Source organism: Crocodylus siamensis, chromosome 9 (genome assembly GCF_052110815.1).
Source record: "Crocodylus siamensis isolate JL-2025a chromosome 9, ASM5211081v1, whole genome shotgun sequence".
Classification (NCBI taxonomy): domain Eukaryota; kingdom Metazoa; phylum Chordata; order Crocodylia; family Crocodylidae; genus Crocodylus; species Crocodylus siamensis.
Window position 1 is genome coordinate 17553346 of NC_143403.1, and position 22154 is coordinate 17575499.

The window sequence follows — 22154 nt, forward strand, 5'->3', positions numbered from 1 at the left end:
TCAACAGTTTGGCCTAGTTGTAGGTTGCTTTAGAGCAAGCAAAATAACTCCTTACATTTCTGCTGTATGTGGTACAACTTTAATTATTTTTTAATTTAGAGTCCTCGCTCCTCCCCCCTCCCCCCCACACCCAAAGACAAAAATATGTGGAATTTAAATTAATCTTTCAAAATTTTAAACATAAACATTTGGTGTCATCATTACTTCAAAATTCAGTGGTTCATTACCACTAAAATAACAAGGCATCAAGCACGTAGGTTTTTACTACATTGATTCTAAAGTTATGTACTTTTAAGTGAAATGCAGTAGAAAATAAGAATGGTTTTCTTCAGAAATGTTACCTATTTGTAGGTTTGGGGATTTAGCAGATAATTATTTTGTATGCTTCTGTATAAAAACATCCTTAATTATGCAAACTGCTTTGCATTTAAATTCTGGTTTACAGTAGAACCATACACAATTCAATTATGTAATATAACTATCAAATGGGCTTAATAAAAATGTTCCAAAAATAAAATCAACCATTTTTGCTTTCGGAATTTATATTAATGAAATAAAATAAAAAAATGGTGTTGTATTTTTCTAGGAATTGACTAAATAATTATTTTAATGTACCAAATATATTTTATTAAGCATATTTTTACTGAACATTTTAAAAACAATTTATAAATCCATTTCTACTTTGGCATCCTTTCCATCGGAGGATAGTTCAGAAACAGTTAATTTCTAAAACATATTCCTGAAAACACTGTTTCACTTGTCCCTATAAAATTTAGTTTAACTGCCTGCAAGTTTGTTTTATATCTTTAAGATTTCAGCAGTAACTTATGACTTGCTAAAAACTTTACTGAGGAAAAATACATTTTTGATAGTACGTTTTACAAATATTTATGACAATTTCATTTTCCTTTTAGAAAATATTTGGCTCAAATCTTAGGGTTTTGTATCTTCATTTTTTCCCTAAGATTCATAAGAAAGTACCACACAGAACTTGAAAAAGGTGACACTTAAAAGGTGTTTCTAGAGCAAGTTGGAGTGTTTCTGATACTTGCTCTTTAAAAAAAAAAAAAATGGTATCACCATATTGTAGAAAACAAAATTTCATTTTTGTAATCATAGTTTTCACCAGTGATTTCTAGATATACCAATCTTTAAATGCTGGTTATAAACATATACAATTATTAAGAAACTACTACCTTTATAGTAAAAATTATACTATTTAACCAATTTTCTAGTATGTACTTGTTTTGCTTTTTAAAAAAAATAGATTTTTTTTGCTAGCTATAGCTAAGAATGGTGACTGAGAGACTTAAAATCATACTGCAGCCATTTTAATAGACCATGATGTTAAATGTCTCTAATTATGTCATTCCATTTCAATTAAAAGGTACAGTTTGATAAAGTAACACCTGTCAACTTCTTGAAGAGCAGTCACACATTCCCTGACAAAGGCATTGACAGAAACCATACACAAGACATATAGTTAGACTTGAGGGAACAAGACTGACGCACACAATTCCTAGGGTCACTTTCTGAATCACCAATAAATAGATTCCAAGAGGCAGTGAACCAAAATAGAAAAATCCCAGCAGCCACACCAGTATTCTGGGTACGTGATTACACAGCTTAGAGAAGAGATCTTGGTCTAATTGACTGTGAGAACTTAGAGATACTGAGTCAAGGCTATGGTCTGCATAATAATCTGAGATAGTGTTTTGGCTTGGAGTCCTTGTGGAGTCTCTTTGTACTTCCATGATTGTAATTACTAAGCAGTTTGAAGATCCATGGGAAGGACTTGAGGAAGCCAAGTTTTTGGGTGTTAAAACCACTTCCTTACAGTCAGAATTCCAGGCTGTTCTGTCTTTCAGCGCTAGTTTAGACATAATGTTTGTATCATTAGGGAGTCCTTCCACTTCATCTTCATGCAACTCTGTCTCATGGCGGCAAAATGGACAACTAATGCAAAGAGAGCCATCTCCTATGTGCAGTATTTTAGTCAGGCATCTAGCACATACCCTGTGGAGACAATCCAGGATTTTGGGTTTACGACTGTGAACATTAAATCTCTGGTAACAGATTTTGCACTCCAGTTCATCATTTGGCACCTTCTCTTCCCCTTCAGTGTGAGAGTAACTCATCTTTAAATTAGGCACACTGTCAAAAAAAGAAATCAGAGTAATAAGATCTCATACCTCTGAAAATCCCTTAAGGAATTAATTAAATCATTAATTCTCTTAAGAGTAAAGTCTAGTGATACTTATAAAAACTTTAACTTGAAAATGGTTACTATTGCTATTATAACCCACCCTTTGTTTTCAGTTTCATTTTAGGTAGCAATCTGAGTGTTTGTATTAGCCACTACAGCAAATATTCCATTCCCTGTACACATTTCCTGGGTCATTGACCTTTCTATACCAATGCAAAGCAGTCTTGAAACCAGAAAATCTAGATAAGACATGGATGCTCCTGTTCATGTTCCTCTTTAATAAAAGTATCTAAGTGAGAGTGAGAGGAGGGGTGCATATGTGTTCAGCTACCAGATCATTAGTCTTTAGTCTCACTTTATATGCTGTCTCCTGTTCCTTTAGTAGTAGGGGCCAACTATTTGGGTGTGCCACAGATTAAGCCTCATACCCTCCCTGGGTGCTGCTCCAATCCCCTTCCTCTGCCTGATTCACTGCTCTGCTTTCTGCTCCCTGGCCCATTTGCCATGCACCACATGCTGGCTGCCAGTGCCACTTGTGGTACACATTCTGCAGATTGGCCACCCTTGCACTACCGAATCCCTGTCTAATTGGGGCTTCCCCTTCTTGAGAATGGGTTTAGGAGCCCTTGAAAATGCGTAGCTGTCGCAACAAGCACACACTCAATTCTTTATTTCTGTCTGCCTGTTTCTGTCAAAGGCATACCCCTCCTCCCCCACCCGCCACACTGGTAATTTGCATTAAAAGTTATTGTACAACATTATCTTTTTTGTTTTTTTGCCTTTGCCATTTGGGTGAGCACCATAGGAGTGATCTTTCAAAATATGCTAGTCTGTGTTTGGTCATCTCCACCATATGCTCTACTGACTGAACTTGTTTGGATTTCACTACAGATGAACCAAATATGGTGTAAGAATTCATCATATTGCTTGGCCTGAGCATTATGCAGTTATATATAGGCAAGAGTGTCTAGATAGATGGATGGATGATGAGATCATGACAGGTAACAAATCTATTTTTCATGACTGGGTGGCCAGTTATTGAATACTGTTAACCACACTTCAGGAGAAAAAAGGACTTTGAAATTTGCAATCAAATTATGGTCTGTCCAGTTTTCTATCAAAACATTCAATTTTTTAAAGGAGCCAAAATTAGCATACAGATCCTGCAAACACATGGACACCTAAGTACCTTTACAAAGCTAAGTGACCAATCAAACTCATTGCGACCGTTCACATGCTTGAAGTTAGATGCATGTGTTTGCAGGACTGAGGCCTACAAGCATCAAGTCTTCTGACTTCTTTTATTATTTTAGGAACACCATGATCATGGTACATACTGTTTTTGTTTGCATTTACCAATTTGTGTCATCAGGTGTCTTACCAGTTATCAATTACCTTACTAAGGGGATTACTCAGACTGGTGAAGTCTTAGGGTACCTATTAATACAGTATCTACATATTTGATAGGGATGTAAACGTAGACTTAGGTGAAATGTCTACCAAGATATAAATATGAAGAATTACAACATAATTAACAAGGGAATGAACTGAACCTCATATCACTGCCAGGGTTCCTTCTTGGGTACAGAAATGAAAAGAATGAAGCCACCTCTCCTGCGTGCCCAGCACAGAGACAGCCCTGACAGCCATAACAGCATCCCAATGCCTCTATTCTGGAAAATTAGCTTCTTTGTTTAAACACATGCCACTTTGGAGGGTTACTTTGTGGAAAAAAGTATGAAGTATGCAAGTAAGCATGCTAGTTGCATTTAAAAAACAGAAAATGTTTATATGAAATGTTTCTTGAGTCTAGAAACCCACATTCTCTCTGTAGAAGGAGTTGTTTAAGAATAATTGGTATTTTACTATATGTTTAGCTTTTTAAACTCTCTCAAGGCTGAAAGATATCTTCCTTTTTCAGCTGGGGGGTAGGAATTATGGTTAACACAACTAATTTACTTTTTCCTCTAACTAAGCATGAAAAGGTTAAATATACTTTGCATGGCAATTGCCATTTATTTATTCAGCCTTTAGAAATCATGGCTGTGGAAAACTATTTGCTGTACTGATTTCTTCATTGTAATACATCCATATAGGTGTAATACAGCAGTGCGATAGCAGATTAGGGATAATTAGCTGTCGTTCATTACTTGGCCAGAAAGAAACCATTTTGCAACCAGAAATACTTTAATTTTCCTTAAATCTTGGAGTAACATATAGGCCCAACTGAAGTCAGTGGAAATTTTCTGTTGACCTTAACGGAGTCAACATTTTATTCCTTGTCTTGAATTACCGGGAATGATGCCGTCTCCTGGGCGACAATGTGGGGCTTTCATTCCTTTCAGTCCTGAACAACATATAGTGGCAGATAAGCCTTCAAGGGAATCGCTAGAAACCATAGCTTTGCGTCTCTTCTACAAAATCATAATCATGCTCTGGGAAAAGAAAATTTTAAAGTCAGACTGAATGGACATTAGATGAGCTTTTTCTTTCTTCCCTTGCCTTATATCTACTTATCAGCCTTTCAGATAATTTGGTATTAGTTAGATTTCTAGTGTACAAGGAATGTATAGTAACAGCATTACAAATACGCCTGTATTTGTTAATGCTTTTTTTCCCTCAGAGTAACGATCAAGATGGGAAGATCTGCCATTTCTTTTTGAACACGGGAGGATACTGCTACAGGGTGTTGCCATAAGCATACTGTGCCATGCCACTCCACATGCTCTATTCTCCAAGTGAATGTAGCAGCCTTAGTATGGCTCTGGGCTTGTGTCAGTAAGCTCAATAGCTCTACTAAGCCAGAAACATTACACTGAGGTCTTAAATTGAATGTTAATTTAGTTTTCTGTGCAGTTTTAAACTTCACACTTGTGGGCTGAGTGCTCATGACAGGCGCACCATAAATAAATACGTATACACAAATACGAGAAAAACACTTTACATTGCATTAATGTCAACTTGCAATTGCACTGCACAATTCAATGGCAGCTTTTGACATTTAAATACATACATAATCTCTACATCATCATTAACCGTTCAAGCGTGAATTCAGTTGTGTAATAGAGACCCTTTACAACTGATTTCAGTGGGCTTTGAATTAGACTGGTAATGTGTGTGCATAACAGCAGTTGCAGGTGTTACAAAAGCTGAGCTCTTAATGTCTTCCTATGGAGATTTAAATCTCCATCATACATTTGGATTAAGTAGTTTTTTCACTGAATGCACCGAGTTCTGCTGCAATGAGAACCTCACCTCTGCATGTAACGGTCATTCCATATGTAAAGCCTGCTTCCAGACATTAAAAAACAAAACAAAAACAAAGAACCACGCTTTACCAGAAGTAGCAACACATTACTTCGACCTAGCTCTGTAGCATCTGTATAGATTTGGTGCTTTAGAAGGGCTTTTTGATGCTTTTACTTAATAGCTGATTCAATCAGCTATTAGATAAGTGCCCAAAAAAGCCACACTTAAGCATCCAATCTATACAGACATTGGGCGAACTGGGTCCAACTGATGCAGTGCCTATTCTGGGCAAGCGCTGGGTGCATCAGTGTGCTGAGTTAAAAGTAAAGTGCCGCTTTTTTAATGTCTGCAAGCAGCTAGATCTCGGGATACTGACAAACAAGAGCCTTCAAAGATGGAAAACAACAATCGGACAACAGAAGGCCTAAGGAAGGAGAACATAACTTGCCAGAGCTTCAAAAGACTAACTGTCCTAAAATTTTAATATTCTACCAGAGACCAGCCCCGATGACCCTGATCACAGTGGGTGTGTCTACACGTTAATTAATGTGCTTTTGGTAATGCACATTAAAATTTAGTACCTCCATTGTGAGGTACTAGAAGAAGGCACATTAGCCTATTTTAATGGACATTAGTGAAAGCACATGTTTTTTGTGATGCTTTAATGTGCATTAAAATAGGCTTATTTGCATTAAAATGCATCCAGTGTGTCCAGTTAGGAAAAAAACAGAAGCCCAAAACATCTTATTTTCTCAAAATTAATATTGTGTCCTACTGTGTACAGAGATTTGTCTACCAAGTAGAGCTATGCATATCAAAGGAACCCTGAATCAAAAGGCAGACTGGCTGAGGAGATCAGTAGGCTAGGCTTGGAATGGGCCGTGAACCAAGGCATCTTCATTCTAATGGTAAACACCTCACATGACTTAAACTTCAGTTCTGGCAGCAGGAGCAATGCAGGGACACATCTCTACTTCACACAAGAAACCGTGGAAACAGATGGCTCAATAGTAAGTAGCAGGACTTTCTCGTCTGCCAGTCCTAGCACAAACGCTGAAGAACATTAGGAAACAAAGAACCAATTTAGTGTCATAGTACCTTATTGTAAGACCAGTTACTTTGACTTCTCCGTGTAGCTTCTCAAATGCACACATTTACCTAGAGACCATAATTCCTTTGTGACAGGGCTCTTTTGTATTTCAACCCAGACCAGTGTCCAAAATAACCATATGGGCCTTTTTCTCTGGAAGATGCACATTTCTAACTTGAAGATGAAAATCTACAGAATAATGAACTGCTTTGTCAAGGCCTTGCTTCTGATATGAAGAAAGGCAAAGACAACACCAAGAAGCTCCAGCATACCTGTGATCCTTGATTTCTTACAAGCCAAAATGAATCTTGAGTTTCAAACCATCTGATAGGCCCCCTCTACACTGACAGGTCTTGCACAATTAACTGAAGACCAGCTACATGTACAAAGCAGCTATCACGCAGTAAAAAGCTCCAACCAGTTATAAAGTTAGACCTCCAAAATGTGTACTAACTTCATAGTTGCTTGCTCTCAAGCTTTAATGTGTATATTGGCAGGGATCCCAACCACAGGGGTGCACCATGTCCAGTGTAAAACCTCCAGGCCCTGGGGATTGGGCTAAGGGGTGGAAGAAACCACTGGGGCTGGAGGATCACCACTGGGTGATTCCCCCTGTTCTAGGAGTGCAGGTAACCCCTGGGGCCAGAGGATGGCCACTGTGGGGTACATGGGCTGCCGCCATGCTGAGAGTCTCTCAACTGGGGCACATGGAGATTTAGTTCCCTCTGTGCTGGCAATAAGGAGCGTAGCAGGAAGCAAGATTGTGGAATCAAGCATTAGCTCCCATCCTACCTTTACCTGCATGTGTTAAAGGGGGCTATAAAGACAGGCAGGTATTAAAGCTTGTGCATATTCTCCATGTCTCTTGAATCATTCTCTGGCATCGCCAAGCAGCAAGACTGGCAAAACCAGTGGGACTGTCTTTATAAATTTAACAGTTTCTGCTTCTGTCATATAGCACTTGGAGCTCAGTGATCTTCAAATCTGTGGTATCCCTCACTTTTCTTCAAAATAAATGCATTTTCCTCTATCTGCTATGTCTCTATAGCCATTATGCACAGTCAGGATACTTATCTTCAATTAAGCATGATATTGAACTTGTCTTTAGGACTCAGTTTCAAAAGCAATTGAACTCTCATATGAAATTAGCAAAATAAACCACCATTATATGAACGTGATGGTTCTGGTTTCTGTACAAGTGCTAATTATTTTCAAGGAAGATGGTTGTAGAAATGTTTTTGTCCTTGAATCAAGCCAAGTCACAGGTCCTCAACTAAAGACCCCAAAACACTAGTTCACAGATTATGTGCACACTATTCTTACGGGTATTTAGTTTCATTTTTAAATGAACAGCTTATTTATTATTATTGTTACTTCTGCTCTTCCAGCCCAAACATATTTCTATTTTTGCACAAACTTTCTAAAAAAAAAAATCTCCCTGTCAGGCAAAGATACCCAAAGAATTGTCACATTGAAAGTGACTTACAGAAATCAAAGTATATTTTATCACAACACACTAGCAGGTGTCTCTTACAATATGTGTCTTTTGGTTCTGCACAGAAATGCAATAGGCAGGTCTGAGGGATGAATGTTATGTTCAGACTGACAACTTTGTCTAACTGAGTTACTGTGGAATAACAAAAATGACAGCACTTCTATAAAACATAGCAGTTTTGTGATTCAGAAGACATGTTTTTACTTTCAGATACAGAAAATCAGGAGTTGGCAAATATATACTGAAGCAATGTGCACATTAGAAGAAATTCTAATATTTATTTCAACACAAATCAGTTCTTATGCTTGTAGGGCCAGACTTTCACAACAGACTTTTATATAGGAACCATGTCTGAGGGCATGCATCAGTCAGGTTTAATTTGTGCAAATTCCGACTTGCATAGTGACAGCAACTTTCAGAAATCAAGAGTTCGGTCTGCATTTGTGCTGTACCATGGAGTGAATGACCATCATATATACAGCATGGATCTATCTACCGTTCTCTTATACATTATGTTTGTATTGGAAGTTTTAATATTTAAGTGCAAACTAATTCAACTACAGTTATAAGTAGGGACCTACTTAAATTGCAGCAACACATGTTTTTCGTAGCCCTCTCTTAGCACACAGAGCTGATTTTGTGGTGGCCCCACCTCTCAGCACTAATTGGCAGAGAGGCCCAGGAGGGAGACCACCATCTGGATTGCTGGCTGCCCTTCATGCTGCCCCCCCTCAGCACTGATTGTCAGAGAGGCCCTGGCAGGGGGAGGAGGGACGAGGGGGCAGCTGCCATTTTGCCCACTGCCCTTCATGCTGCCCTGCCAGCTGGTGCCTTTCCCTCTTGGCAGTGAGGACCAGTGGCTCCCACTTGGGGAGCCAGCATTTTATTTTTATTAAGGGTTGGGGGTTTTTAATTGTTTTTATTTTGTGGACAAAATCTGTGAAACCCAGAATTAAGTAAGTCCCTAGCTATAAGGCTAGTGTGGAGAAGGCAAACAAATAGGTACCTTTAGATGTTAAGCACTGAGTTGAATAAGGATGAATGAACTTGACTTTCTCCCATGCATGTTAAAAAGGACAATGTATGTTTTTGGTTCTACGTAGCAGTTACAGTTTTACTTGTAACTTCATTTTATTTGACATTTTCTTGAAAAGGAAATAAGATGTAAAAGTATATTTGCATTTGAAATACTGAAACCCCACATCAGAATTTCGTTAAGGAAGGTTAACTCACTTGTATTTCATGTACTGTGGATTGGATCAGTCATGTAACATTCATGGTGTGGACTATTTTGTATAACAATACTATCCCAGATATTTAAGTATTTTCAAGGAGGCTGAGTTGATTGATCTACCAATCTTAACTTTTCAAACCAGTTAACTAAAGCTAATTAACTTTAGGCCACACCCTTACTTTTACTTAACAAGCCATCTTGTTGGCTACGCTGAACTTCTTCGTTATTTAGGTACATTAGTAAATATATGAGAGCCCAGGGCCTCAGTTTACCGCATTTAATAATACTAATGCTTTATTGTTGGGCAACAATGTTTGCCCACAGATCAAAAGCTAATTTACACAATTATTTAATTCCTCTGTTATCTGAACTTAGTAGTGTGAGGAGCTATAAAATGTCTAACAAAACAGAAGTCTGGGGATAGAACATAATGGATCCCTCAGGAACCACACAGATGTTTAAATTTATGCACCTTTTAATTTTAGGATGAATCTGCAAGGTAGCAAAGGTAACAAACTGTCCATATAACAACCTCAAAACAAAAACTTGTCTACTAGTACTAGTGTTGCAGTGGTGCTCAGAGGAATTATTTTCTACAAAAAAGGAATCAGTCTGTAAGCTTTTTGCTCAGAAAATATAAATTGAGCATTGCAAAATTTATCTCCAGTTTCTAGAAATTTGCGAAGTGTACACACACACACTTCGCAAATTTCTAGAAACGAGATAAATTTTGCAATGCTCAATTTATATTTATATATATATTTATTAAAGAAAAAAATGTCTCCAGTTTTCATGGAAAAAGCTTGCAAGGTGACAAGTAAAAAAGGATTAATGTTGTTAGTTTAATTTCATGCTTTAAAGGAAACACCAAGATTTTGGGGACCCAATTCATGATTTATGAAATCTTTAATTTGTTATTCTCCAGAGTTAGACAGAGACTGTAATTTGTACTGATGTTCTAATTATTACAAGCAGACACTCCCTTCACTTTCTATGCAGCTCCTTTTGTAATCTGTGGGCCTGCGTTACTATCAAGGCCTAATGATCTGATTTTCAGATACTAAGCAAAAGGATGCCTAATTGCTATTGTAGTCAAAAGGATTTGCAAATGTATTGCAATTCAGAAAAATCAAACTTTAAAGAAATATGGCATGGAACTATGTAAAATATGTCAAGGCACAAAAGGTAAAGGTCAAGTAAATCACTACTCCAGAAGGCATTGTGGTAGGGGAAGCTGCTTTACTGCAACGGGGAAACAGACTGAACATTTAATCAGCTGCATCTAGAAGCCAATGTCTTCCATGACAGCCTGTTAAAACTTTAATTGGGTCCAGTTTTACAGCCATTTCATTATACTGAATCAACCTGCAGAATATTTTATCCCTGCAGTACTCATAAATATAAGGACTGCAGTAACTAATGAAACTCTGAATTACCAGCTGTCATAACATGCCACTTCAGTCTTAGGCCTCTTAAATGCCCAGTGGCAGTTCTGTTTACTTACCCTTAAATGTTGTCAAAATAGTTGTCGGTGTAATGCTCACCAATGTGCGACTTCAGCCTCATTTCATGACTGTGATGATTGCATACAGTTGTAAAGCCATTCCTTCTTCCCTGCCAACTACTTATCCATTGGCCAGTGCTGACCAGCCACTAAGATAACTCATTATTTTTCACACCACATGCAAGGACCACAATCGGACTTGGAGGTCTTCTGCATGTTGTTGGTATTTAAGCCCAGAAGTCTCTTGATTGCTATATGATAGGCAGGAGTGGAGGTAGAGAGGGCATTTTCTACCTTTCTTATTGAAGGTGGCTTCCTACTCTATGCAGGCTTTTTGGACTACTGCTCTGAGGCATCTAACTCTCCCTATGCTCTGTGTATAAGGAAGCAAGGTGCTTAATTCTGGGTTTGGATTCCAATCTAGAGGCTCAACACCTAACTTGTAGACTTGTAGCAAACTGACAAGCAGAATCTAGCCTTAATATCTAGATGCAGAATTTAATATTATTCATTCTGTACATTCATGTCCAGAGAAACTGTAGTGTTCAGATGGAACCTGTAGCACGTGCCACATACCTTAAAATATATTTTCAGCTAAAATGCATGATTCCCATTGTTGCCCATCTTTCCATACTAGTTCATCCCCATCTCTTTTTTAAGATTAAACCTTGATGGATATAATTGAATTTGCAGGAGTGAGTATTGTTAAACCTTCAATTTACAAAGTAAACATTTTCTAGTTCTACTGCACTTTTCACCCAAGATTCTAATTTCAGATCCATACAGATGCAGTGAGGGAGGCTTGTAAGTTTGACAATCATAATCATGACTACACATTCTGTTTGTAATCATTAGCAGGAAACAACCTGTGTAAGATTTCCTTAAACACAGTTTTGTCACAATCAGTGAGAGGGACATGCGTAACACTAAGCTTTCTTAAGTCAAATATTTCTGACAGTTCCACATCGTAGCATATAGTATAACAGAGAAGTTGGCTTGGAAAGCCAGATTACGTTTCATACACAAAATACTTTTTCTATTCTTCTGAGGGTACAAATGGCTTATATCAAATGCAAGGAAAAAACCTCCCCAGGGCCTGCATTAAATGTTCATTCAGTTGCTTGTTAACTAATTTAAGTGCTTTTTTTTTTTTAACTTCTGTGCAAGTTATTCTAACCACCGAGTTGTTCAGTTATGTACAGCATTCATGTAAAGAAACAAAACATACTTTGGTAGTATGAAAATAAAAACCCTTTTCTTGTACATTTAATGTTATTAGGAAGCCAGTCTACTTTTTCCTCCTAGCTTTAAGACTACAGAATTGACAAAGTACAGGCCCTCTAGAAGTATCCTCTTCTTCATGTTACACACTGATAATTACTCTTGACTGGTGAACAAGTGGATAAGCAACATGTGCTGTGAAGTGTAGCTTTGCATCCAGAATACCAAACCCCTATTTGTTTTGCTGCTGCTATCTATCATTTCACCCAAAAGACAGACCTAGGCATAACAAAGTATTCAGACCACACAGTTGCCATATATACTGTGGAAAGCATACACTTCTTACCTACTGACTAATAAATACTTGAAAAAATTATTTCTGTATGACCTACCTGATTAATTTGAGCAAGTCATCTGTGATGTAAAGATCCAGCCACACTGATAAAGGAATGTTGTTAGCTGGCTATTTTGCTGGTATTAATTATCCTCAGTACCACCTTATACAACCATGCTTTCCCCATAATCTTTAACTCACAGGTGTACAAAAAGAAAGCAGCTGGGAAGCTCGGAGACATCAATCTCAAAATGACTGAGCAAGAGAAGGAATTTGCTGGGAAGGCTGCTCAGTACCAGCAAGAAATGAAGCACCTCCAGCGGCTGCTGCAAGACAAGCAGGAAACCCTTGACGAAGTGCTGCAGCAGAAAAGGTAAGGCAGTCACAGCCAAAAACAAACCAATTAGATCTGACTGGTAAAAGAGGGGCAGCTGCACAGCTGCAGGCACTTGCTTTTCATCAAAGCCCCATCTGGTAGATTCTGGGTACATTCTCTCACTCATGCCTGGACTATACTGAAAGAAGCTGAACTCCCCCTTCTAATTGTCCTCCTACCTCCAGGGAAAAAAAAAATCAAGGATCAAGTTTATTGTGATAGATTTCAGCTGGTCTTAAGACCATAATGATAGGAAAAGCTCCCAATACCTCATTGTATCTCAACAAAAAATTAATATGTTCAATATCAATTTGAATTCAGCCTTTAATTCTTTTAAGTGTCTATAAATCACTACGGTGTATGATAATTTATTTAATAGCATTTTCCAGTGAGGACTGAAGCACAGTTTTAACTGACAGTTTTCTGACTAATGGGAAGTGAAAGCAGTGAGATGAGTGCACAGTTACGCAGGGGTCCGTTTTTGGATGATAAATACTGACACTTTGTTGGTATACCAAGATCTACTGATGTAGATTGACAGCATGAAGACTATAAAGGAAAATCAAAATAATTTAACAAATTTTGATGAGATGATGACTGTGTTAAAGTATCTTATTAACATTAAAGAGTGTTTTTTAAAGAGATTTTTCCTTCTAGTGGTGGAAGACTTCATAGCACATTGTCATTACCATAAAACAACAGTAGGAGAGAGCTAATTAAGCAGTTGTTTTTTTTCCAAATCATTTCAGCCACTGTGAAATAATGGATTTAAAAATTATGGAAACCAGCGTTCACTTGGTCCCGTCTGTGTCTGCAGTATCAGCAGAGTTCTATTTTCTTTGTTCATATAATGCCATTAAATGGGATTAAATAGTTAGTAACTACATAAACACTTTGATAGACCTCTGAAAATTGATACACAATATTTTGCTCCTTTCTGATTTCTCTGGAGACTGTCATTTTGAAGTCTTAACTAAGTAAGTACCTCTTTTCTGTCTATGCTCAAGTCAACATTTTTTTTGAAAGAACAAGTAATTAAATGAAGGAGATCTATATAATGTACATAAATTCTAAGTGCAATTACGTGGACCACTTTGGTATTGCATATATGCCCGAAGAAAAGGGGGGTTAAACTACTCAACCAAAAAAACAATTGCAAGTGTAATTACTTCAAATACTTTTTTCCAAGGATAAATCTCACTTTACTTAAGTCACTCTCCTTCTGAAGCTTGAATTGACTTTCTTTTTTCTTGATAAAATGCCTCTCAAATAAGGTAATAATTAGTCACGTCCTGAAGAAGCTGCATCTATGTCCAGAATCATAGCAATGAATATTAATGTTTTTATTTATTTTTTATTTAGCAAGAGTAGTAAGGAAAGGCTGGTTCATGCAAATATTAACAATACTGTCACAAAGAGAAATGCTTTGCACTCAGGCAGTCTCTTTCATTATAATAGTATGAGTGCTGCCTGCCTTATTCTGATGCTTGCTAAATCGTGCCACATTTACTGGAGTACAAAATGATAACCAGCTGATAAAGTAAAGCTTATGTTAATTTTATATTAATTTTCAAAAACATGTTTTGGTTCAGCTCTCCTTTTGTTATATTTTATTTTCAAGAGTTATATAAGAATCTAAACTGAAGCAAATAAAGACATCACTGAGGGGCAGATTACTGGTAAAAATCAAGAATATCCCTTTTATTTTTAACCATACAGATTTTTTGGTATAGTAAGCTTGGTTATTTAAGCTCATATAATTTGTATGGCCTTTCATTCAGATCTTAAACATTTTATTTTCAATAAAACTAGATAATTTTAGCTTTCGGTTCAGATAGTGTGTTATCAGTAATTCAAATAAGCATTTAAGAAATACTACTAAACACTATCTGATGTCTATCTGGCACACAAATTAAAAGTTTATTAATTCTGTCACCTGTCAGCTCCACATATTTCTGGCTTTGGGAGGTTTATCTTTATCTCTGCCCCCTCTCCCAACCACAGACTGTCAGAGGAATAAAGCGGAAGGAAAAATTACTTGTAGGTTAGATGTCACTAATCATCTGTAGCTTGGCAACCAGCATCAGTAGTGCTGGGACAGTAATGTACTGATGTAGATTCATTTCCACTCAGCACTATTCAAGCAGCAAATTTGCAGTCCAGAAAATTGTTTTCAGCAGACGGAGAATTCTAATGTGAATTTAAAATACTTAATTATAAAAGATAAAAATATTCTGACTACCATTTAAACTGAGACTGAAATAACGGACTGAATGCAGAATTTAATTGATGTTGTAATGACTATGTCCAAGATTTTTTTTTTAATCAAGAAAGCTAATGCAATTAAATATTTAATATTGAAGGTAGGTTCAGTATTTGGCTAGGAAAAGCTAGTTTGTTTATGTATTTATGTTTCAGTAATTGTTCTTTTGAATGACTGTAAATCAAAGTAAATGATAATTGTAAATATGTTGATTACATAGAATTCTACTCAAAAGAAATATGCTTAGGTGAAGTGAAGACCCTGGGCTGATGCAGTGTCCTTTACCTACACTATTGAGTTGCTTTCATTCTGAGGAGCTAGGAGCCAGATATAAGCTATGACTTTTAGTTTTTGTGCTTTTGTGAGAGGTAGTTTATTTAGAAATAAAATACCATAAATAAATGCCAGTGTTCTATTTTCTGAGCATGTTTTTCATTTTATGTATTGTTCAGATTGCCAACAAAAATGTAGGCTGCAATAACCCCATTTGGCTTTGAGAAATTTATATTAAAGAACAATCCTTGAAAGCCATGTCTTGAATTCTTGGGGCAGGACTCTCAGGTTTCTATAATGAACCACATACACCCAGTGGCAGCAACAGGGTCTCTACAAATTTAACTACTATCCTAAATCTTTCTACATTAAAAATACTTAAACTCACAAAGAATTATGCAAAACATTTTTTAAAAGTCTTGCTGTTCCTTGAAATAACTATTTCCAAATAGTTGCCTTTCCCAGTCAGTGTGCCCAGTTAAAAGGGTCAAGAACATATTTCAACCCAAGTATTTAATATTAAAGACCCCGATTTCTTCCTTGTACCACATTATCATTAAAAATAAATGACAAGTGTACATGCCTGGATATGCTTCCTGCAGCCTGCTGTAATCACTAGACCACGGCCCTCCCAGAGCCAAATACAGAATCTGGGTTTCCTGTTACCGGATATTTTATTGCTGTCTCATAAATAGCTCTGTAACTCACTACTAAAGGATTTAACATTGATTTTATTCCTTGGAATTATAAAAATAAAGATATCAACTAAAAAGCTGGCTAGGCTTTCTATAGTTTGATTTCAAATTCATAAATATACTGCAAATTCGCCAGAAAGTTGAGCTACATTAATTTCAGATGCAATTCATATATAATATATATATAATTGCAATTCGTTTAATTCATATATAATAATAATATGATTTTTAGGAATGACAAATTTGCAGTTTTTAATTAGCTATATCTGTAATTCTGTTCCCCTTTTTTATGGGAAGAGGAACACTTGTTCAGTGTTGGGTCATTTCATTTTTGCAGCTCCACGTCAAGTGCCATCAGTTACTTATAATTCTTAGGCTGCTTTGACCTAACTTGTTTCCTGCAGCATAACATGAATCAGTTTTTCCAGAGGCTGTCATCACATCTTGGGAGAGCTCAACTGCAGCAGAAACTCCTAGCATACTGCTGGCTTTGCAGGCTTTCTGATAAACATTTATCTCTTCCTTTTCATTTGCTTTCTCATTTTGTCCTTCAGCTTCATAATTAGTAGGTGATCACCAGAAATGCTTTCATAAATCTGGATACATTAATGCGTAGCATTTTATGTAACATTTAGAAGTTTGATTCTCCACTGTCTTGTACCTGATATAGTTCTAACTGTAAGCACTCTTTCACTGAGGGCTAAGTGGATACCATTTAACTTTCAACTACAGTGGAGTAAGTGCATGTATATTAGCCACTTAATGCAGAGCTGTTGATGTTCAACATCCCTTTTGCCTCGCTGCAATGGTTAATGTGCCCATTCCCTAAACAGAGCTACACTGATGTGCGTCAAAAAAGAATGACCATCTCTTTTACTAATCTACTGAACATCAACATGTTCTTATCTTTTTTTGGATAGTGTTGGAGAGATGTCGTAGCCATGATGGCCCAGGAAATATGCAAGAAACAAGGATCTCTCTAGGCAAGGTATCATTTATTGGCCCAAATGTATGGTTAGGATAGCTGTAGACAAGCTTTAGAAAGTAGTACATTTGTCTTCAGGTCACCTCGTCTTACTCTATCCCAACCATGCAGTTGGTACATTAAAAGATAAATCACCCACACAGAAATCCTTAACAGAAAATCCTCCACAGAGATATTTTCACAGTCATTTGAACCATATGATGCTTTTTTGCTCAACATTTTTATATTTTTGTTTTTCTTTATAAAATGTACATACCAAAAACAATATTGGGCTTTATAAAGTATTGCTAATATAAGCATTCTTCTTATTCAGCATTGGTGCTTTTCTGGTATTACAGCCATCCTAGCATTTGCTTGAAGGCAAAATCTTGGGCCCAGAGAAGTCTATTGCAATTTTACCACTGACTTCAAAAGTACAGGATTTAGTCCTGTGAGAAGAGTCTGTCTCCTTCCCCCATGTGATAGCTTCTAAAAAACTGACTTGCAAATAGTAAATTCCTTAAATCTGACAGATTGAATTATCTCCCTTTAAGGCAATTCCTTTTCTCACTATTTCTTAAGTTCCAGCTTTATTCCAAAAATATTATAGAAATTCACAGCAACTTTCTGCTTTACTAAATGCACAGGATTTGATACTATATTTCCCATTTAAAATAGCTAATATTCATAGCAGGGCTATTGGTTAAGGCAGATCTATGAATCACCCATTTTCCTCTCTTAAATGAAAAAGATTATATCTGAAACATGTAATCTAAGTTGTGAATGTAGCTGCAGGGTAAGAATCAGGTTTGTAAATGCCATCCAGTCTTATTTATGTCTTGGAATAGTGCTTTTCTCCCTGTGTGATTTTTCTAGGTCACACCATATTTTAGCATATAAAGGCTCTGCATTGGTATAATACGTAGCAATTTGTTGCAGCTGCTGTACTTTAAGAAGACATGGCATGGCTCTTGCACATATAAAACATGGCTTTGGAGCTGAACTAAAACAGCCTGTTTATCCTCAGAAAAGGGGCAGCAGTTTAGAAACTTTGCAGTCCTACATAGTCTGGAAAGATGAATCACACAATTTTACTTTAGGTTCTCAGATGAAATTACCAATAACAGTCTGAGTTTGGTCTTCATGATGAGATGCTTGTCTACAACAGAGTGAACTGAGGTAAATCACTCACTGAACTAGAAGGCTAAACTAGCTACTACTAAGCAGCTGAGGCTGAATTAATTTGGTTCAGTGAATGGGAAAAGCAATGAATTCTGTTAAGCAGAGTCTACCTCAGCACTTCTGTTGTTTGGTTTCTCATCTTAAGACATTAATTTAATATTAATACTCTTTAACATCATATGGGATATTAAGTCTTTCTAATTAAGCTTAGTTGAGGTTGGACTTAAATTTTCACCCTTAATTTAGGCAGCCATATACTAATGACAAGGGACCTACCTAGTTCACAGGGGCTGTCCCCCGATTTCGCAGGCAGAACACAGGCCCAGACAGCCACTTCATGGGTGGAGCGCAGCAGCCTCTGATAGGCTAAGAGGCCCCTGGTGGCCTGCCTCTCGTTGCTGACTGTCTGCAGGGACTTCCTGTTGAGTGGCCCCATTCCTCACCACTAGTTGGTGGCAACAGCTGTCCATCATGTAGCCCCACTCCTCATTGCCAATTGTTGGAGAGGGATGAGCCACATAACAGACAGCCCTCGCAGCCAATCAGCAGTGAGGGACGGGCACATCACCCATCTTCTCAGCAGCCCTTGGACTGGGGAGCCCCTGTTCACATAAGTTGCCACAGTACTTGCTAAGTGTCCTGTTCCCCCCACCCTGCAAATTTTGCAGGCAATGCCGGATTTCACGGAATCTGTGAAATTGCGAATTTGGTAGGACTGGGCTCATGAGAAACCAACTGAAAAGTGCATAGGGTATTGTACAGCAGTGCTTGGAAATGGCATGTATATACTGCTGTATGTATATCCATTCTTTAAAAGACAACTTTATGTGCACAACTGGCATCATTGACCAAAATGAAGAGATGACATGTGTGATAGACTTTTGTTTACAGGAGTTCAGCACAAAGCTGTCAGGGATTTATCTACTACACCAGAAGCTTTATAAGATAGCATCAGGGCAGGGTTTGGATAGGTAGGATGCTGGGTGGGACCTGAAGAAGGTGCAAGAGTGTCCTGTGAGATAGGAATATTATATACAAAATGTAGGAAGCCATAGCATAATTCAGGAAAAGCACCTTTCATGGAATACCTCTAACCCCCATTCCCCCACCCTTAGAGATGGATGAGAGCCTGTGGTGACCCAGCTGTGACTGAATCAGACAATGGCCAGCAATCCCGGCCCCCCACAAATGCCAATATAAATAGATTTCCAGGATCTAATGAACCCAGGAAGCTCAATTATCATCTTTTTCCCAGTTGTGCTAAGCTGCCACCTGTGGTTAGTTTGTTTGCTTTATTTATTGAGCATTTTGTACAACTCTGCCACATCTGTACAATACCTAAATTAATAGGGGTGCACCAACAGACATTTTTTTGGGCCGATACCAATGGCCAATTTTTAAAGAGCCATATCGGCCAATACCAATTCAATTACTGATATGCAGCCTGGCCAGCATCCAGCTGGTAAGTCTGTTGTGGAAGAAGGGGTGGGGCATGAGGGGGGGCAGATTGAGGCCCCTGCAGTGAGGGAGGGAGTGGGGCAGGGGCAAGTGCTGTATAGCCAAGGCAGGATACAGGATGGAGCCATAAACGGCTCATCTGGGGGGGGGTGGCAGGGGGCTCCCGCTGCTGTATGCACCCCAGGAGGGCGTAGGAGGCATGTGCCTCTGGATCTGTGTTTGGGGAAGGGCGGGTTGCTGCTGAGCTCTTCCCTTGGGGGAGGGTAGGGGGGCTGGGTTGGACTGTGCTCACAGTGGGCGGTGGCGGCAGTAGGAGTGGGAATATGGGAGGGGGTTGCAGCCATCACAAAATTTGCCATAGCCCCCACTCCCAGCACCACGGCGAAGCTCAGCCTAGCCCAGCCCAGGCCTTCCTGCCTCCCCTTTGCTGGGAAGAGCCCAGTGCCACCCCGCCACAACCCACAGCAGCAGCCTACCCTCCCCCATGCACAGATCCAGGGACACAGCTCCCCCGCCCCCCCCCCCCAGGGTGCATGCAGCAGCAGGAACTGCTCCCGCCCCCCGATGAGCCATTCGCAGCTCTGTCCTGCACCCAACCCCCCCCGATGGGCAGCACCTGCTCCAGCCCCTGCCCCACTTCCTCACAGCAGGGGCCTTAATCTGCCCTCCTCCCCATCCAATGCCACTTCCCCCAAAACAGACTTACCAGCCAGACGCTGCCGGGCTGTGCTTCTGGCTGCCTGTGTGCTGCTTTGCACCTGCACACATGCACAGGGGCATTTATCGGTGACATTAAATCGGCCACATCAGCCAAAAAAAGCCTATTGCTGATATTGTCAATTTTCTTTATAATGGTGCCTATCTGATATCAGACCAATATTTCGGTGCACCTCTACAAATTAAAGATAGGACAACTGCAATCTTATATGGACATAAAAACCTGTACTGCTATTGTCAGCTGCACACAGCTGAAATTCCTGCCAATTTCAGCTATCATCCTCCTGCTCTTGACCACACTAGCAAGTAGCTACTTAAAAAAAAGTTGTATCTTATACCACATTTGCAAGGCTACCAAACTCCATCTGTGGTATACTATATGCAAAAGCCAAAGGCATCTATGATAAAGTTCCTTTATAGCAACATAGTTTGACTGCCTATCCCAAAATGCCGGCAGCCTCAAATTGTTCCTCTATTTTTTTTAAACTCAATCCTAAAAGTAGAATTAAAATACACACAGAACTGTGAAAGCTGCTTTTCCCTTGCTGTTGAGTCCACTTTCAACTACAGTGAGCATAAAATACTTTAAGGCTAACTCCTTTAATCAATTTAAAAAAGAGTGAAATAAATCAAAACCTTGATGAAGTGATAAGCATGAACAAAATGAACACAAAAGGAGAAGTCTTCAAATTGTAAATTAATAGCCTATTGGACAGAGTACTAGATGGGATTAAGTTATATTCCTGGCTGTGGCGTGCTGAGAGATCTTGGGCAAACTGTTTCTGTAACTATAAAATGAAGGTAAAGCTACACCTAATGATAAAAAACACTATATAAAGAGCTAGGTATTCTTATTGTTATGCACGTTAATGTCATGGACTAGTGTCACTGCCTGCAAGTTGGCAATTTTGAATCCTGGGGTTAGGATCAGCCACATTCCTACAGGTCAGGGTGGTGTTGCAACAGGGAAGATTCAAAGATTCAAAATAACTGCTTTTGGCGAGTCTATATGCAGGTGAAAATGCCTAACGTATTGTGGAGACCATTCAAGATCAGAATTCCTACAGCATTGCTTTAGACCTTCTTCTCCATGTTCTTTCCAATTTCGTTTTTATGGAGTTAATATTTGGAGATCTTTTCATCTTCCATCCTGGCTAGATGTTTTTCCACGGCCAAACAAAACGGTGGGTTTTTCAACATGGTCTTCTGAATCAAGAGTTTCCTAGTTTTCCATCTACCCAAAAAAGGATGCTCATGACATCATTTCCTGTAACTGGTCTGGGCTCTTTTTCTCACCATTTCTGATCCCTAAGGAGAGTAGTCATCAATGGCTCAATGTTTTGTTGACAGGAGGAGGTATTAAGTGGGGATCCCCAAGGGTCTGTCCTGAATCTGGTATTGTTTAACATCTTAATTACTTAGATGGATCATGGGACTAAGTGCATGCTTAGCAGGACTTGAAGATGACACCAAGATGACACCAGATGTGCAGATAATCTGGAGGGCCAGACTAGGATCCAGAATGACAGAGACTGGAAAGATTTCATAGCCATTAGGGCTGGAAGGAACCTTGGAAGATCGAGTCCAGGCCCCTGCCCAAAGGGCAGGAAGTCAGTTAGGGTCCTGGGATCCCAGCGAGATAAGCATCCAATTTACTCTTGAAGGTGTTCAATGTAGGTGCTTGAACCACCTCCGCTGGCAGACTGTTCCAGACCTTGGGGGCTCGGAGAGTAAAGAAATTCTTCCTTATGCCCAGCCTGAAACGGTCTTGGAGGAGTTTGTGACCGTTCGACCTCGTCATCCCTTGGGGCGCTCTGGTGAACAAACGTTCCCCCAGATCCTGGTGGTCACCCCTGATAAACTTATAGGTGGCCACCAGATCACTCCTGAGCC

At 38.8% G+C, this 22154-nt stretch overlaps 2 protein-coding genes across 3 annotated transcripts in view; one reads left to right on the plus strand and one right to left on the minus strand.

Annotated features, from left to right (window-relative positions):
• CEP89 (centrosomal protein 89) overlaps positions 1–22154 on the plus strand; it is a 106249-nt gene that overhangs the window by 76319 nt on the left and 7776 nt on the right. Inside the window, exon 18 of the mRNA XM_090062694.1 lies at positions 12537–12706. Within this exon, the coding sequence (XP_089918820.1) occupies positions 12537–12706 (170 nt within the window). The remainder of the gene's footprint in view (positions 1–12536; positions 12707–22154) is intronic.
• On the minus strand, positions 631–12530 carry LOC149857170 (E3 ubiquitin-protein ligase RNF182-like). 2 transcript variants are annotated; one of them, XM_090062697.1, is made up of 2 exons: positions 12392–12530; positions 631–2154 (listed from the first exon to the last, which is right to left on the minus strand). In XM_090062697.1, the coding sequence occupies exon 2, from the start codon at positions 2136–2138 to the stop codon at positions 1413–1415; it is 726 nt and encodes a 241-aa protein (XP_089918823.1). In that variant the 5' UTR covers positions 2139–2154; positions 12392–12530; the 3' UTR covers positions 631–1412. The 2 variants fall into 2 exon arrangements, with proteins under 2 accessions (XP_089918823.1, XP_089918822.1); XM_090062696.1 differs by lacking the exon at positions 12392–12530 and adding an exon at positions 4500–4582.